The sequence below is a fragment of the Neodiprion pinetum genome, chromosome 4, assembly GCF_021155775.2.
Source record: "Neodiprion pinetum isolate iyNeoPine1 chromosome 4, iyNeoPine1.2, whole genome shotgun sequence".
NCBI lineage: Eukaryota > Metazoa > Arthropoda > Insecta > Hymenoptera > Diprionidae > Neodiprion > Neodiprion pinetum.
In genome coordinates, this window is record NC_060235.2 from 20308704 (window position 1) to 20328096 (window position 19393).

Here is a 19393-nt window from a genome sequence, read left to right on the forward strand (position 1 = left end):
ATGAGTCAGTTGGCGGGAGACATTCCCGGAATTTCGCTAGTTCCTCGACACATCCCGAGTCCAGATTCCAGTTGAGATTGGAAGCGTGAATGGTGGGGGAAAAAATAGAGACGTAGTGTCTCGGGACTCGAGGGTCGACCGCTTCACGAAGAGACTTTTGGTATCAACGTTTGCTTCGAAGTTTAAACTACGTACCGGGACAATCGCTTGAAACTTGAAAATCAACCGCGCATGCGCCAAATAATTCAATCTCATTGGTCGGCGAAATCTTCCCGCAGCGATGTTCTTGTCTGCGAAGCAGGCGAGCCAACGTACGCAAAATGTGTACGTTTGAATTTTCAAAGAGCATAAGCGTTAAATTCCGACCGTTCTTTGAAGAATCGATTTTCCGACCCAGTAACAAATGCATCCCAAACCTTTCCGAGTCACTGCCTCGATTATTCGAGATTCTAACCTCGAAAATTCGTATCAAATACATCCCCGGCGGAAACAGTTTGACAGCTGAAAACTCCGGATGGCCAGCCTGCACAAACAGCCGATAAAACTCGCGCATGCGCGGTTGATTTTCAAGTTTCGAGAGATTGTCCCGGTATAGTCACTGGAAATTGATATCGACGTTGTTTACAGTCAGTTCAATACCAATCATCGTACCACGACGATAAATCCATTTTTCACTGTACCAAACGTCGATTTTTGGCATACCTATCCCTTGTCTCCGCGAATCGATGCACTGGGTGAAACGAGTTGTGCCAAACGAATGCGCTTCCTGGGCGTATTCCTTATTCCGCCAAGTTCCAGCCTCGGTTGGCAAACTGTTCGTGTGACAGAGATGAACCGGAAGAGGGTCGAAGAAGCCTACGACGATGATGATGGTGATGATGATGACCGCGGTGAAGGAGAAGCAGAAGAAAACCTCGATTGGACCTCTTCGGCCGCAATTTTGCTCATTTACGTTCTCCCGTTATGGTCGGCCCTTGTTGCCCTCGCAAATTCGATACATTGCTGTCGTTTTTCAAACACTGAGTGATTCCTCTTCGCGCCAATTGCCGGAAGTGGGTTAAGGGCTTCATCATTTCATTCGAATGGCCATGCGCTCAACTATCACAGAGATGGCTTAAATAAACAGGGAAAGCGTTGCTGAAATAAACGGCTGTTTCTTTTTTTTTTTTTTTCTTTTGTTCTTCTTAAAACGGATTTTTGAACCGTCCTGCAACAGTGATTTGGAGTAAAATAATTGCGCAGGGTTGAGGGAAATTATAATTGATTGCTTGTACCGCAAATGTATTTGAAATCGTAATTTGAATACGAAAAGACAAACGGTGAAGATTCGAACCACAAATACAATTGCAACATTTTGCAATGTAACGAAAATTATTCGTCCAAGACTGTTGTAAGTGATGAAATATCATTTTTGATTTCAAGTATATATCAAGTTCAATGTTTGTTCGAAAGATTATCGATATTATGAAATGTATAACTGCATAATTTTGCGGTTTGAACACATTATACAATGTATTCGAAGCACAATTATTTTAAATATTACCCAGCCTGCAAATATGGAGAATAATTTCTATCATTTACAGTACGATTCTGCTAAATGAAAATTAGGAAATTCGGGTAACGATTATACATTCAACTTGAATAAACGCTTTCGAACTTCGAGAACAGATTATAAATATGAAAATTAAATGTAAGCTGAATATAATTAAATGAATGCGGATGGTGTATTGATCGTTCAATTTTCCGGTTTACGTTTCAGAATCGTAAACTACACGAAATTATATTTTCACTTGCAAGACACACTCGCGGACAAGAATTCGTTGTTAGACAAAGCTGAGAAGCAGAGAGAGAGAGGGAGAGAAAGAGAGATATGTATACATATCTACAATATTCGTTTGTCTTGATCGTTCCCGAATTAACGTCAAGTCCAACTTCCCGCTCGTTGAGAACTCTCGGAGCGGCAATCTCATTTGAATTAGCTTCAGCTTTTCAGTTCGTTGCCAAACGACTCGAGTGTATTATTATAACCTCTGAATGTACACGGATGCACATGAAACACTTCAAGTTCCGTACGCTTTTTCATATCTCGTTACGTTGTTACTCATGAATATTTCGGGATAACACATAAGTCATGAGAACCAACTACTTCACTTGTTATACCGTAAATAAATACCTATTCGAATTTGAATATCACTGGATCCTGATAAAAACCGTAGCTAACTGACGTGAAAGAAAAAATTAATTAAATTTCATTGAAGCGACAGAAAAAGTTCTCCACTTTTCAAAACTGCGTTTGATTTTTAGTGTCGAATAACAATGGGACAAGGGTTTCCGACGAGGGGAGTTTATTTACTCGGGCAAGAAGAAATAAAGAAAACGGAAGTAAAGATCTAGGGACTATATCGCCATCTATTGTTGGCTTGACGTAGATTTACGTAATGCAACAAAATACACACGTCTGCGCATGAATGTTATAAATTTGTTCTGTGTGTGTATAAAGTGCGATAATTACGACGACATGAAACCGGCAATAAGATACATTAGCATCCGGCATTGTTCGCAGCTGCGTATGTCAAATAAATTACGGTTAAATCGGGGTATGTCAACTTTCCAAAATGGGATCACGGATAGGATTTATCGTCAAACTTTTAGCGTATCCAGCAGTTGAAAATAACCGATGGAATATGCATTTTCAGCAAAAAAGCCTGATCTTGGCGAATATTATAATAATTAGATACTCGGGAACTAACAAAAAAAGACATGATTTTTAGACATTTTCAGTTCTGTGTACGAGAAGGGGATGAAAACTGGATATTTATATATTTTTTATTTTTTTTTTGTGGCCAAGTACACATTTTGTCGTATATTTTGTTACTTTTAAAAAAGGAGGAAAATGGTATGATAATTAAATCGGTATAAATATTCCAGGGATGTTGAAAATATGTAAAAATAAAAGAAACTCGAGATCCTTAGAATACTTATACCGATTTGATTACCATCCCATTTTAATCCCACTCGAAAAATTTCAGGATATATACCATAAAACGTTCACCTAATTCTCACATAAAACAAAGAATAAAGAGCAAAAAAAAAACGAAAAACAAAGGATGCAATTTATTTTCATCCCTTTCGCGTGTACAGGAGTTAAAATGTAGAAAAAGCTTCTAACCATTTGCCTTAGAATGCATATCACATTCGGAAAGCTGAGAAATCTTCTTCACAACAGAATAAACATTGGGTCATATTTTTCTGACCGAAGAATGTGCAAAAAATTAGAAGACAAAAATTTAATTGCAAAAAAATGACATTCAACCTTTAGGGTTGAGCTTTTTTTAGCCTTGTTAAAAATTCCTTTATCCTCGACACGTTAACGGTGAAAGAAAGGAAAAAAACTTCTAATTTTACAGAGATATTCCTCCCAGGTGCGATGTTTCGACAGTTTTACAAAGCTTGGCAAATATCGCCTCTGCAAGCTTTGCTGATCGTAGTATAAGGTATCTATTTCACGTTCGTTTCCGCATCGACACTTGACGGAATTGGCTTTGAATGTTACACGCACTGCGTCCGGAGTGCTGAGGGCATATCCGCCTCGACGTGTACACAATAAGATCAGGCGGGTTTGAAGGTTCGCATCGCATGGGGCGAAATGAGGAGGGGAAAGGCAATCACCTCAGACATGGCTGGAGCTGTGAAACTTTGGCCAAAGTTTTCGGCTCGAGTTTCGCGAGAGCTTTCAGGATTCTGACCTAATACCGCAGATTCGGCACGCGGCTATATGCATATATATGACATAGAATCTTACACCTTGACGTTGAGTAATCTGTTAATCACAAGATTCAATTTCGCCAATCGGTTTTGCCCCGTTGCGTGAAATGAATCGATTGGATAACGCATGTCAAATAATTATATTCACAAGCTACGAAGATATCCTCAAGAATAGAAAAATAAAAATACTGCAATTGTGAAAAGTCTAAAGCTTAGATATCGCTGTTTTATTTTAAATTTCTCAAAAATTTTTGTAAAACTAGTACTACCACGTTTATTCTACGAAGGGTTCGGTATATTCAGAAGACTGTAATTCCATTCGAATCCATTGAACCGCTTTTTTTTTTTTATACGTTCGCAACGTTGAATATTTAATTTCACAACGTCGCACCGATATTGATTTTAATAGATTAATGGGAATATTGAATTCCATAGTGAGTAAAAGAAACTGTTCCAGAAAGATTATTAAAAAGAATCGATTTTTGGCGGACCGAATATCCAGTTCTATCCTTTTAGAGCCGGGTGATATTTCGATTGATCGTTTATCAAACGTGCATATAATTACTGTCAAGATTTTGTGTATTTTGAACTCCGTGCGAGCTCGTGCAAACTGTAACTCCGCCTCATAAATACTGACAAAGAATTTTATACGTTTTTTCAAACAAATTTTTCTGAAACTGAAAGAAAAAATTTTCCCGCACTGAACTAGAATGTGTACAATTTTGAATCACAAGATACGATGTAATTCTTCCTCTTTTGTTTCAGAAATATGTCAGCGAGGGTTCCATTGTTCGAGACTGTGTACCGGAATGCCAACAGAAAGGTTAGTTTGATAATAGAAAATAATCGAGCCATTAACTCCCCCCCCCCCCCCCCCCTTCCTATTCTTGTCTTCATATTAATTTTGATCACTATTTACTGACATCCAATTGAGCGAAATGATATAAAATCATTTGATTGAATATATATTCAAATTATTTTAACACTCCAAGTTATTGTACATAATAATAATCATAATTGGCTTTCTGGAATAAAACGTATAATTTTATTCGTGCGGACTTGAATAAATTTCCTAGATTAAAGCGAATCGGATCGCATTTAAAATACAGTCGTGGATTGGAACGTTTGATGAAAACAAAAATTTCCCCTTCTCGAGATAACACGCATAAGTAGTAAAGTATGTTGAAATAATTAGGTCGTATTTTTACTTCTATCTTAGTAATGATATCTGCAAAGGTTATGCAGATAAGAATTCAGCTACTTGGTATGTACGACAGACCTCACACCGTCTTTCATTTAATCAGTTGAATTCGCGTCAACTTTACAAGCCAGAAAAAAAAAGAAAATCGTTCTTTATCAACTACTGAAGAAAAAAATATAAAATTGAGCGGAATATTCATGAGACTTTCCGTGTTGGGCGGAAATGAAACGCATCCGTAAGACATTGCGAAGCCGCACTTACGGCTGTGTAAGATTTGGAATATGGTTAAGCGAATAAAACGGAAAAGTCAAAAGAGTGACGAAAGAATAAAGGGCGAAAAGTGGAGAATAGAAATTCTTGCAAAAGAGAGACTTTATCGGGAATTTCGTGTACCGTGTAACGAGCGGATTTGCATCGCTTTTGCCTACAGCGAAAAGCGCGGCCGCATCGATGTTAAAAATTCTCTGCGAAAAGCCCTGGAATATCCATAAACGTTTTATATTATATAAGAAAGCCAGGGGTTTCTTTCATTCGGAAAATTCCAACCTGCAGACTTGAAAAATATGGGAAAAATAAAAATCTTCCGAGATCTAAAGGATACAACTCTTTCGCAACGGCTCAACGCGATATTGCAGCGGATTTACAATGTCGTCGAGATGGACGAGCAGAATTTTTACGTTAAATACAGTCTTTTTGAACATCAAGTACAAGGAACGGTTTACTTGTTTTTCTGAAAATTTAAACGCTCGTCAATAATAAGTTAGGAACTGGTACGAGAATAATAAGTTTATAACGTAAGTTTAACGTATTCCAGATAAAAATAAATGAATACCTTTTTTAAATATACACGATTTGTATGGTGATCGGTTTTTCTTCTTTTTTAATGATCAGTATTTATATCAAATAGTGTAGCAATTCATTGGTTTTTTTTAAATACTCCACAAACCCAGTCTAATAATAATAAAAATTTCCACTCAACTAATGTTGCGCATTAGCCTGAATAATTATTGAAATTTATATACTATCAGACAAAATCACATTTGTCAAAGCGAATCTCTATAAAATATTTAAAAACATTTAGCAGAATTTTTTTTATGTGGATACTTGATAGTAATCAAGACATTAAATAATGCGATTTTGAAGGCGATTTTTGTGAAAACATTCATTCCGATACAAATCGTACCCAAAAATTGCTCGTCGAGTAACGTACACTTTTTAAAAAAAATTTTTTACGACGTGTAGAAAATCATTGTGTGTAAACAGCCGCTATTACTGAGGTAAATGAAAATTTACGGGTTTTCATTGAAAACGCGTAAAAACTGAGCAGATCTATACTTTCTCTCGTAAGAAAGTAAACGATTAATTATTTTCCAACCGGATGGTGTTGAAATAAATCATTTCGCCATTTGTGCACCTGCGAAAAGTCCGAGGTTGAAATTTCGGTCTTCTTATTGATCGAGCATTTACCGGGTGGGAAACACTATTTTTCTTCCTCTTATTCTTCTAGTAAATCTTTCGCCAGCCGGTCCTTCGGTGTGCGGAAAATCCATCTTCAAAATAATGGGTCGCTGGCCGACATGTCGAGGCCCTCGTCCGCTAGAATAGACACTTTACTCTGCACGGCCAGGCATCGATCCGTCGTTACAGGCGATTAAACATTAATGAATACTTAAAAGTATTGGAATACTGAAATCGAAAGAATCCACCGCGGTTAATATTTTTTTAATCAAACCCCTTTTTTCACATTTTCATTTTGCATTTGTTTCTTATTTTCGAAGTTTAGTAATACACTTGTTCGTTTATCGCTGCTATTGCGGTTATTATCATTTGCTTTTCAAGTTTGGAATATACGTTTACGCATCGTATAGGCTTTGTTTTTCTATTTTCCTATAACGTGAAATGCGGTATTATACATTATACTACATAATTGGTTTAATTTTGAATTTTCGATTAAATTTCAGTATTAGATTCATTATTGTTATTGTTTTCGCCGATAGCTTGAATTCAATCCGCCTTAAATTAATGATATCTCGATTATAATTCGAACAGTTCTAGTTTACAAATCCAGGACGATACAAAAATTGTCTATAGTATGATGTCAAATATTGCATTGTTAAAAAAAGACCAAGATTCAGGTTGTAGTAACATTATCCTAACAAAAGACTAAAAAAAGAGGTTTTTACTATCTGATAGCTATGGAATAATTTTTAAAGAGTTGAATTTCCAAAATCCCTGCAATGAAAATATTTAGCCGCGTCAGGGTTTACTGAATTTCGGAAAATCCCAAACTGGCAAGTGCACTGAGAAAAATTTCATTTCTTATAGTAACTAGAAAAATTGAGTAAAACAGGTATCGTTAAAAAAACTGTTTGAATATTATTGGAATTACGAAAAACGAAGTACACGTAACCATTTTGCGCTACTGTCGATCCTTTTTTGGCAATTGCAACACAAAATCGGTTTGCTCGGTTTACTCTACTTTTTTAGTTAAATAAGGCTTTAACGTCAATTTATCGTTGCACAAGCATTAAATTTTCGCAACAGTTGCTAGAAAATCTATTAACAGTGTCCGTAACGAGAAAGAATAGTAACGGATACTAGACTTTCTGGTAACAACTAAAAAACTAATTTTCATTTTCTACCTAGAACTATATTTTTCGATTGTGGTAAAAATTGAAAGTAGTCAAGGACTGAGCGGTAACCGTAACTAAAAATTTCTCTCAGTGTGACGATTTCACCTGAACATACGTAGCGTTGTGAAGTAGAAGAAGCTCCGAGCAGAGAAAACGATAAAAGCCCCCGGAAAAACGCGAATTAATCAATAATGGAAAACATGGAGTGCAATATACCTGCAGGTCAGATCCCGAATCGCATGATACAGTAGAACCAGCAAGATTAAGAATTTATGTGGGCAGCATCCTTGGCGAAACCGCGTAGAGAGATACCCAGCTATCTATACACAAGGTATACATCCTGCAGAATAGCGTAAACTGAGTTGAAACATGAGTCACGTTGGCCGCGTCGAAACTCGGAAAGGGGTTTGGCCGGCCATCCGATACGCTGAGCTTTTTTATATCTCATCCGTTTTTTTGCGCGGTGAATTTTCATCCCCGTTACACCTGCGCTGCGCAGGCGATCCGCTGGACAAGGACTAAAGGTCCTGGAGACCAAGGCTCTGATTTACGGGGAATACCTTGAACACACAGATGGACCTCCGTGCCAGGTGAAATACCCGGCTTGTAGGTAAGCTCGTATTTCTCCAATTCCCGTATCCTCGGGTTTCCGGGACAACCCGATTTCCTTCCGACTCTAAAAACTCCGGCAATTTCATCAAAAATCAACAAAGCAGGAACAGAACGCAGTATGAATAAAAGTTGGGAAAAATTTCCGGCAGGGTTATTTGTGTTGATAATGGTGAATATAAACGAAACAACATCCTTGCTATGTTTAATGTAATAGAAATAAATCTGAGAGAAGTCGAATATCACAATTAAGCTAAGATGCGAACAACCTGAGAAAAGGGTTTGAGTAATTGAGACCTTCCAAATGATTAAACTCCGGTGTTTTTCGTACGGTTCTAACGTTTTGGGGTCATTTTACTCGATGATCTAATTACCACAAATTTTCTGAAAAACATTTGCAAAATCGTATATCACGGTGTGGTTACAATCCTCAAATGTTATTGCCGACGAATATTTATTGAACCGTACCATACTAACTAAAATATATTTTTATTTTGTTAGCAAATAACTGTTTGTGAGATTTTTTCAGGTATTCTCTGGATAACTCTATGGAGAAAAAGATAAGCCTGAAAGATAGATACTGGGTAAAAACACCACAGTTTAATCATAATGTAAGTTCTAGTCGTCAGCCAAATAACATTGATGGAAATTTTGTAGACTGACTTTTCTTTTTTTCCAACTTTTTATTCAGACAATGCAACCCATTCATTATTGAAAATTGAATTATTAAATTCATGGAGATTTTATTGATTCACATAGACCGAGTTTCATTTACATATTTTTTTCTTGTTACAATCAATTGATAAAAAACATTATTAATTACAATAACGCCAATAATTTCGCTCGGTGACATTTTTTGCGGCTCGACCGGTTTACTTCAAATTTGAAGCGAACTATATTCCTTTACAGTTAATCCTCTCTGCCACAATCCGATTTTAGTTTTCTTGCCAAAATAGCAATCGTCTCAAGTTGACATTCAACTTTCGATAAAAATTTGAGACTGTCGCGTTCGATCGACAAAACAAATACGACAATCGTAAAGAACCTCGGTCGAATGGATTCTCAAAATTCACTCACTCTTTCATGCCCGTCTATACTCGAATCCCCTTAGCGAACCATTCGTCGATTTCGGTCCATACGTGCTTCGTACCATCCGTCGTAAAAATCGACTCGGAGTCCTTTCATGACTTGGGAAGTGATCGATTCCGTTCTCTAACGCCGATAGCCAGTGTCCAAATCCTTCGAATCCAAGTATCAACCATCAAGGTTTAAGTAGAGCTTTGGCGACTCGCCACCTGAATCAGAGCCAACGGCACGGCGAAAGAAAGATTTCCGAAGCAGCTGGTTGCTGTTGTTCGTTTCTGAAGGGTTCACGGTCTTAAGAGGAGTTCAGGGTCTCACCTGCGGATCCGAAACCAGGGGTGAAATTGTGAAATGCTCTTCGTGTAAGCTTGACACCGTGAAACATTACGCGAATACTGCGGGATTATAATTATGATAGACTGAACAGGTGGCAGGTAACGCAGCGGATGTCATTCGCGGAAGATGACAGGGATGAAATAAGGATTAGCTTGGTTAGGAGGAGGCTTTGGGGATATGGCGTCGAACCCGCCTCCGTCATTCGCGAGTTAACCATCCGTGAAACCTTTTCCCACACTTTTTACCTCATCCGTGATATACGTATACTTGGAAATCACGCGCGCGTTACGACACTTTTTTATTCTTCCAGAACTCTGCCGAATCTTTTGCAATTTCGCGGATTTTTTGACACTTTGAAATCTCACATTCTGCAGGTATCAATTTTTTTTTATTCTTTTCTTTTCTCGCCAAGGGGAGGGGGGATTTTGTAAAAATTTTGGCACTTGTAAGGCGATTTTTAACCTGGCGTAAAATATTGTATCGAAAATTCCTGTAAAATTTCATTTAGTAGGAAATTTTAGTGCTGACAAGTATTCAGAGATCTGTGGCTTAAATAGTTTACAAGGATCAGATCCAGTTTTAAAGACCAAACTAAACATTCTGAAAGTTTACATGATTCTCTTACAATTATCATATAATTGTACGATGAAAATTTACAAATTTTAATAAACTGGCATACGATTTGTTTACGGTTTTTTTGTTGCATTTGTTTAGGTTTCTCGGGGACCTGCTAAAATGTTAACATCGATTTATTGAAAACGGAGGGTAGAACGGTGAAATTGCATCTTATATAAGCATAAAAAGTAGATTGATGATTCTAATAAAAACCTGCCTTTAGTGTTTTCAATATTCAAACCGAAAATTTCTCGGAAAAAAATTACGAACAGAAGGTACCGAAGTATCGGGACATGGGAAAAACCGCACGACTCGCAGTACATTCCTCATAAAAGATTCTGGATCTCGGAACGTGTGCAATTTCGGTAAAGTGTTGTCGGCGTCTCGAGGGACCAGATCAGTCATTCGAAAGAACGGGTTGGTACCCACTTTTCGGCGTTACAGGTTGGCGTGTCAAACCCGAGCTGCCCGAGAAACACAATCTGTCAATTCGATTGTCAGAGCGGCGCCTTATAGGCGAGGCACGCAGTGACCCTGGGATAAAATAACTAGGAAACGATTGAATGTCATCGATTTTTGATCGGCGGTCGCTTCGACCTCTCCAAGAGGACAGCAAAATGACATCCCCAGAGATCCTGTATCTCGTGCATTGATTACACCGACGGGGTTGACACTAATTTTGGATTGGGAAATTCTACGACTTTTCCACAGTTTCCAGATTCAAAACTGTGATTTTCTGAATACTTCGCGACCTTTCAGATTTAAATAACGAACGAAAAAATGTAGTCAGCTGATGGAGAATTATTTTGCTCTTCACCCTCACGGAAAAAAACCCCAAATTGGGTGAAAATTCGTACCCCTAACTTTTTTCTTATGGGAAATTAGCATTATCCATGAGTTGGGGGTACGAATTTTACACCCAAGTGGGGTTTTTTTTTTCGTGAGGGCACACTTCCCTTAAACCGGGAGAAGTGACGTTTTTTATACAAACATTTCTGTCTGTAGTAATTATACAGTCTTAAACTGTTTTCATTTTCTACAATAACCGAAAAGTAATACAGTTCACGGCGCAAAATGAAAACGAGTTCTAGAACTGTAACCAGAAAACCTAATTGTATCTATTATGACTATCTTTTATCTTAATCATGGTCACTCGTGTTGTGCTATTTTTTGTTACTACTGCGTGTGATAATTTAATATTTCCGGAAGAATAACATGATTCATTCAACTGATAAACATATAGCAAATCGAACTACCGCAAAATATAACTTTGAAAACTATAATCACTGAGACTGATTTTGTGGAGACGAACCAGTCCGGTCACCCAACTTATTCGGAGCTCGATTTCACACTGACTGCCGAGGCGCCGGTCGCTTCTGCTCCGCTCGAGCAGTTTTATTCGATGCGCGTACTCGCCGCCGCGCATGCGCAGTACGAACGCGCGAAATCCGTTACCCCCAGACGCGAGTACGGGTTTTTTTTTTTGGTGTGCGTGTACGGTAGGGGTGCGCGGTATTTCGGTATCTCCTTCCTCGAAATTTATCGGTATGGGAACCTTCTGTCAATACCGATACCGAAATAGCGAAATCTCGGTAAGTACCGAAGTACCGAAATTTCTGATAATCTAAATACTATTCAGATTATTGGTATTTACTACAGTTCAATACAGATTTTTCTTAGTCTTTTTTCGACGATGTTTGTAGATTAAAGTCCAGCGAAATTTCGGTACTTCGGTATTTACGGAAATTTCGATACTTCGGTTAACCGAAAATACCGAATACGAAACCCGTACCGAAAATCGGTATCTAATTTCCAATACCGCGCACTCCTGGTGTACGGTCCTTTGGCCGTCTCTTCCGCAAGAAGATGCCGAGACCACGATACCACCTCGTAGGCTCGCACGAACTTTCGGTCGACTTGATATTTCCAAGCTGTTTGTCCGCATTACGGAGCTCACGGGTCAGCGAGAACCAAGGAAGACACCTCGTCATACTCTCTCGTTCTCTTTTCTAAACTTCCTCACGCGTGCGACTCATTCGCCAAAGTTCGTACGACGTAACCGGGGTTCGTTTATAGGTGGACAAATCCTTTACTGTAAACTGAGGACTCTTACGAACTTGATTCTCACTTCTACGAGGCAATGAAAGGAACGGTTACACTGACAATGAATTAGATAGGTTAATGTTTAATAAAGGAAAAGAAGCCACATGGTAAATAAACTATGCATTTTCATATCGGAAGACAAATCAAAAATCGCTGATTTGTCGGTTGGCGACAATCGCATAAAATAAGTACCGATTTTGCACTATATTTTCTTGTGATTTCACCGATATTTAAATTTTTGTTTCAAGGATATACCGGATGAAATTTTGCTCAGTTTAATTTTTTTAAACGCCATTACCCGGCACTGTCACTTTACTTCACGGCGAGTGGCGCCATAAATAAGGGCAATTGAAAGCAGCAGCTACCCTGTCGGCCTGCAGAGCTGTATAATTACACCTTCATCAACATTTTTATCTCGATTTTGGAAGAAGATTTATGCCAATTGTCGTGGTGCCTGCTCGGTTGACCTGCAAGTAACGAGCCTTTCTTTGATTTTGTGTTTTCACTCCATCCAGAAGAGTAACCTTCACGGTTGTTTTAATCACGGTGGATCTTAATATTACCTAATCTCGGTTATAAGCGACTTTCGGAGATCGGTATATACACTGCAGGCTGGATAAAAATTACGCACACAAAATACCGAAATTATGGATCCGCTTTCCTTGAAAAGTAAACTTCACATTCTTCATCAATTAAACATTATACTCCCGAAGTGGGAACAATATCTATACTCGAGAAAGAACGCAAAATTTAAGGGGAAATTCTGTTTCAAGTTATTTTTTTGAGAAGATTATTCATTCAGGAACGAAATTAACTGTATAATTCATACTGTAGGCATTAAAAAATGAACGCATGAACCCTGTCCTGGACACTAGCGGGACGATACGGGATCCGTTACTCTTACATACCTTGTACATAATTCAATTTCAATCTCTATTTATAGATATGATATAACATCAAGTATAATAACGCCAAAAATATCTTTCTTTTCTAATTTTTAACTAAATATTTCTGTCTGTCTTTCTTTCAGGTACTAACGTAAACATGAAACTTTTATTTTTGTTTTAGATTAAGATTTATATCAATTAGTTGGCGACAATCCCTCTAAGATTATTAAACATTTAAGTTTCATACAAATGAAATTTGTAGTTTTTAAATCATTCATACGAAACTGTAATATCCATTGACACAGTATCTGAAGCTTCATTGTGAGCTTTTTTCTTGTTTTAAGTAAGTTGACTGGCCAAATATGGATAGTTGTCATTAATTTTTCACGAGATACTCACGCATTGAGTATTTATCAAATAATTGTTATATTTGTAAGCATATACGAATGTCTCTTCGAAATACAAAAGTACAAAATACTGGAATGGTAAATAAAGAAGTTTGAACATTTCACGTTGCTTCAAGATTGTTAAAAATCTAGTATATTCATCCGGTTTCACTTATTACCTTATTATATTAAGAAGGAGAAGACTATTGTCAAAAAAATTATCACTGATACACATTTTTTTTTATCATGTTAGCATCGTTCAAAATTTGATTTATAACATTGTATCAATATATTGATTATAATCGTCAAGTAGCAATTGAATTGACAACTGAAAGAAAGAAATGGAATCCGTTTCAATCAATTCGTAGAAAATGGTCTTCGGAATACCTGAAATTAATGAAATGAAGCAAACCTACTTAATTTTGCAGCAACATTTTGAACCCATTTAATATCCAAGCTTTTGTTAACGATTCTCACAAGTTTTCTACCCTAACAACGAATTGATAAATACTCATAATTCCTCAGCCTCGCAATAAAATTTGCAAACAGTATCGATTCCTACTAACCTACAGCCTCCTCGACACTTTTCATCACCTCGCATCGACGCGGGAGAGTGGATATACAAGTAGAGAGTTCTGAACAGAGATTCCTATGCCGCCATTTACCGACTAGGAATTCTGTCCGATGAGGGTTGAAACTATGGTAATGCGGGGTAAATAGTCAGTAAGGTTACGTATGCAACGAAACGATCCGATGATCGATGGAGTCAATCAGAGTGGAAATATCCCCTACCGCCGAATATTTTAGGAAAGGGTTTGTCTCTTGGCTCAAGTGTCGGTAAATGTCGGTAAAGAAATCTGCGTCCGGAATTCTCCTTGTACGTTTACTCGGTGGAAAAAAATTCGTCCCGAAATGAATCTACCTAACAATCAAAAGGGTAAGCTTGCAAAGACCGGCTGATAGTTGAAAGATAGCGAAGGTAAATGGGGAGCGATGCAGTTTATATCGATTCTCATTTTCTCGGGATACCTATATGTCTACATCCATAGTTTTCCAGTTTCGTAGGGCGAGTCGTCCGAATCAAAAGGGTGAGTAATTCCCAGGGTATAATCCCGAGAAATCGCAACCCCGAATCCCTCTGCCCCGAATATCCCGAATTGAGCCGACGCGTTATCAATGTTTCAGAGTCCTGGAGCACTAAGACATACTGCTGTCGGGAAGATGGATGCAACTCGGCCCCCGGATCGTCGTCGTCCACTTCCAGCGCCATCATGTGCGCCTTGGCAGTGTTCCTCAGCCTCTTCCTTCAGCAGTGGAGCAATCTTCGTGGCTAATAACGCTGCTCCGAGGGATCCGTACATAAACAACAACCGCGGGCGGTAACAGACCGTGATTAATTCCCCATCTCACCCAGCGTCTCTGCTTCTTCTTCTTCTTCTTCTGCTTATTCTTCTTATTCTCCTTCCTATTCTTATTCTTCTTATTCTCATCCACTCAGACTTCACGTTCCTTTATCTCATTTCATCGTTCTCTTCAGGCCCACCTTCCACCACTTTAGCTGTCCTGTGTATTGTGATCGGTAAACAAACGAACAAAGGAGAATCGGATACAAATATCAATAACAATAATTATATAAATAATAATTATAATACGTTATCCCTTGTTTCTTTATTTTATAGCGTTTAACACCGCGAGCCTTTTTATTTTGCGAATATTAAAACTTGTCAACGAAATTCACGAAATTTTATCCGAACCTTGCGGTTTTTCTTTCATTTTCCTCTCTCATCATTCGTTTTCCTCAAATAAATATTCGCTCTTTCTAGTCAATATCATCATTACTATTATTGCTATTGGTATTATTAGAGTACATAATAGGTATATTTTTTCGTTGCATTATAAATTTGTAAATATACGCAACTTTGACTATTACTAATAATGATATTATTATTAATAATAACATAGCTTGTAAACATTGAGAAGATACGTAGTTGTATAATCAGTTCTCATGAAGGATCACATTCTAAAATACTATATATAATATGATAACGCGATAAAGATAATTGTAACGATAACGATTACAATACAATAACATGCATACATATATATATATATATAGAAAGTATAGAAGTATAGAAAGAAGAAGAATGAAAGAAAGAAAAAAGTATCGAATTGAGAGGAAAAAAAAAACACATTCATAGGTATGAATGAAACGAGAGAAGGTCGGTAAAACGAAATGAAAAAAAAAAAAAAAAAACAAAAAAAAAACCACAAACACGCGTCGTGACAGTATAAATAAAATCATCGCGCTTAATGTACTTATATAAATAATAAACGAACACGAATGAGCGCAGCGGTCGATATAATAAAATGCAAAAAGCATATTCTGCGGGAATTCGACGCCAGATTGATACGATAATTTCGCTGCAAACGATTTAAACCAATTGCCCCCGTGCAGCGCCATTAATTGCAGCAGCAGCAGCAGAAGCAGAAGCAGCAGTGCCGACTGCTGCACTCCATTTATTTATTGGATTTTCAATCAGGCGTCGATGAGGGCGTGATTTTTATACCGCATGCGCCTGCACTTTTCGGTTGAATTTTTCACCTTTTGTTAGGTTATATTTATATACATATATACATATATATATATATATATATATATATATATATATATATATATATATATACGTGTATAAATTGCCTCTCTCTTTTGGTCTCTGGGTGAGTAATAATTCACGGGAATACCTGCATAAAATACACACAGAGACCCTCCACGTGAATAATTTCGTGCGATTTTCGAATCTGACGGCATCGACGAAATGCAGATTTTATTATCTCCACTCAGACGAGACGATCTATTTATTGCAACCTCGTATAAAGTAACTTCAATTTCTGCAAATGACGAGATATTTTTAACGGATTTCACGATCAGGATTGGATAAATAATGCGATTTTTCATCAAACAACGAACTAAAATCATCCGAGGTTGTTGTACAAATATTCGAAATATTGGGAAATATTCACTTCATAAAATGCACTATCATTTTTTAGTAAACAAATCTGGATCAATAGTTTTTCTTTTTTTTTTTTTTTTCTTCCGAGTAAATGATTACCGCAACGCGTGACTATTGAACATTACATCGGAATTTGTTGAAAATGCATTTTACCAAAGATGAATTGCGTTTTTTTTTTTTGTTTCCTTCGTGTTTCTTCCGCTTCGCGAATGTAGCAGAACGAGCGTAATAATATGACGGTAAAAAAAATTCCGCAATTACGGTTGACAGTACAGAATCAATTATAGTACATTATAAAACGTAAATTACTACGCTATACAATAATAAATCTACCAGCAACTGAAATACTAGCGTTATAAATTATTATTAAAAAAACGTCTAAGCTTTACGTGGAATAACTACATACAGATAATGTTAAATGATACATATAATATATATATATATATAGTGTATGGATATGTATACCTATTACACTTGTAAAATTATTCGAAAGAGAATAAAAGGAGGTGAAAAATAATAATGCTAATGATAAACGAATGAATAAAAAAATTGAATAAAAATAACAGTGTTAAAGTAATGAGGAAGGAAACCGAAAATTTAATCGATTATAAAAAAAAATCATGATAAAATATAGCTTCGACAGCTTGATAAAATATATATAAACATACATATATACATATATATATATATATATATTAATCACCGTTTACTAAATAAATATTACAGATATTATATAATATTATTATCGCGTAGTTAGTTATTATTTTAGACGAGTATTATTCATTCAAGTAACACGTGTATAATTATTAAATTATAAAAATTACTCTCAAACGATCGACGAACCGAGTACCTATAGAAAAATAAACGATATATATATTATAAACATTCTGTGAACGCAGGTGTTATAAAATAGTCCGACGACACGGAGTGTATAACATTTTTCTTTTAACGTAATCATTGATTAAAATCGCGAGAAAATCATCGCGAAATGATTTTTTGTCTAGATTGATCACATTTTGTGGGGGGTAAAAAAAAAAAGGAAAATATTAAAATTGATTTGAGGGAATTTTATCCAGTTATAAAAAATGAAATGAAAAATAATAACAATAATAATAATAATAACGACAATGATAATCTAACGAGTTAGAAAACAGTACCAAAACATCTACGTAACTTATACAATGCATTGAATATTATTATACATAAATTATTATTATATGAATAAATGGCATACATACATATTGAAGTTAGGAATTTAGACGGTAAGGTTTATTATTACTATTACTAATATTATTACCAAGATATATACTAAAATATATATAATAATACGTATATATGATCCATTATACCTTAAAATATAATTATTACTACACTTTCATAGAAGATAATTTATACAAAAATTACACGCGTACGATTATGTGCATACATGTTAAAATAGTGGCAAACTTATACCTAACATTGTATTCGTTATAGTTATTCGCACGTCATATTGAGTCAGTTATTTAACGCGATATTGGGTATTATTTGCATAATTTCCCTGTAATACGATCGTATTTGCAAAAGTAGTGGGAGAAAGAATAGAAATACTATTTCTGCTGGCGATTCTTTTGTCGGTGAGGAAAAGAACACAATTATTAATTTCGCTCACCGTCGTGTATGCTTCACCATCTCAAATTGTTCATTCGATCATTATTCTAAAATCCATATAATTGACTTTTTTGATTTTCATTGCAGCAAGCTTCAATTCCAATGGTCGAAGTTAATCTTCCCAAATTTTAACGCACGTCCTTCCTTGCACGCAGAAATATAGTCGTATATACATAGTTTTATCCTTAACCAAACTTTTCGAAAACCGTTTGGATATTCTCAGCACTCAGAAATCAAACGTATTATATCAAATATTAACATTTAACGTGACGTGTTATGAGTTATACGTAATCAATCAATTTCACTTGTAATCAATATAATTTAATCAGTTTCTCACTATCGTTAGTATGATTATTGTTGTTCTTGTTATTATTGTTATTATCATCATCATCGTCATTATTATTGTTATTAATATTGTTAATGTAATCATTACACCTATGCCCAGATTACGCATAACTTTATTATCGTACGAAATACTTTCGAGAGAACTTTGTGAGAGATATTATAGAGAAGTTAATTTTTTTTGCGAACATGTAGATCAAAATATATAGTATATAATATGCATTGATCATTTTTCGATCAATGGTTTGGCACGCAATGTAGTATTAGAAAATTGAAATTCATAACAAAAATTATTATGCACAGTTCTATTCCACGAATATCTATGTAAACAAAAAAAAAAAAAATTGAAAAAAAAAACTACATGCAATTTTCTAAAATCATTGTATCGTACCTGATATATATCATATATATCAGAAACTGGCAGTACGGAAGGAAAAAATTATTCAATCGGTAGACGAAGGCACGTTTAACGTCGATCGTAGAAAATCCGTATCAATTAATTATCTCATTGATTAATCATTCTCGTCCCGATTGAACCGAATAATCATGTTTTTCACCCAGTGCATCATCTTTGCATTATTACATATTATATTATACACATAGCACGCCGAATAACGCGCAGAAATAGTTAAAAGGAAAATATATATATACAAATATATATATACATAAAAATCGTATTTGATGAATAAATAAGATAACGAGCGTTATATACCTGACGGTATGTATCTATATGGAAAAAAAAAAAAAAAAAAAAAAACACAGACACACATCTACA

The 19393-nt window shown here is 36.1% G+C and overlaps 1 protein-coding gene and 1 long non-coding RNA gene across 2 annotated transcripts in view; one reads left to right on the forward strand and one right to left on the reverse strand.

Annotated features, from left to right (window-relative positions):
• The window catches only part of LOC124215827 (lymphocyte antigen 6G), a 66634-nt gene extending 50744 nt beyond the window's left edge, over positions 1–15890 (forward strand). The window contains exons 4-5 of the mRNA XM_046619629.2: positions 4531–4588; positions 14804–15890. Coding sequence (XP_046475585.1) covers positions 4531–4588; positions 14804–14952 — 207 coding nt within the window. The 3' untranslated portion in view covers positions 14953–15890. The remainder of the gene's footprint in view (positions 1–4530; positions 4589–14803) is intronic.
• On the reverse strand, positions 8018–11598 carry LOC138190822 (uncharacterized). Its single transcript, XR_011176918.1, has 3 exons — positions 11499–11598; positions 9286–9609; positions 8018–8275 (listed from the first exon to the last, which is right to left on the reverse strand). It is a non-coding gene; the product is annotated as an uncharacterized lncRNA (long non-coding RNA).
• Positions 15891–19393: the final 3503 nt, after the last annotated feature.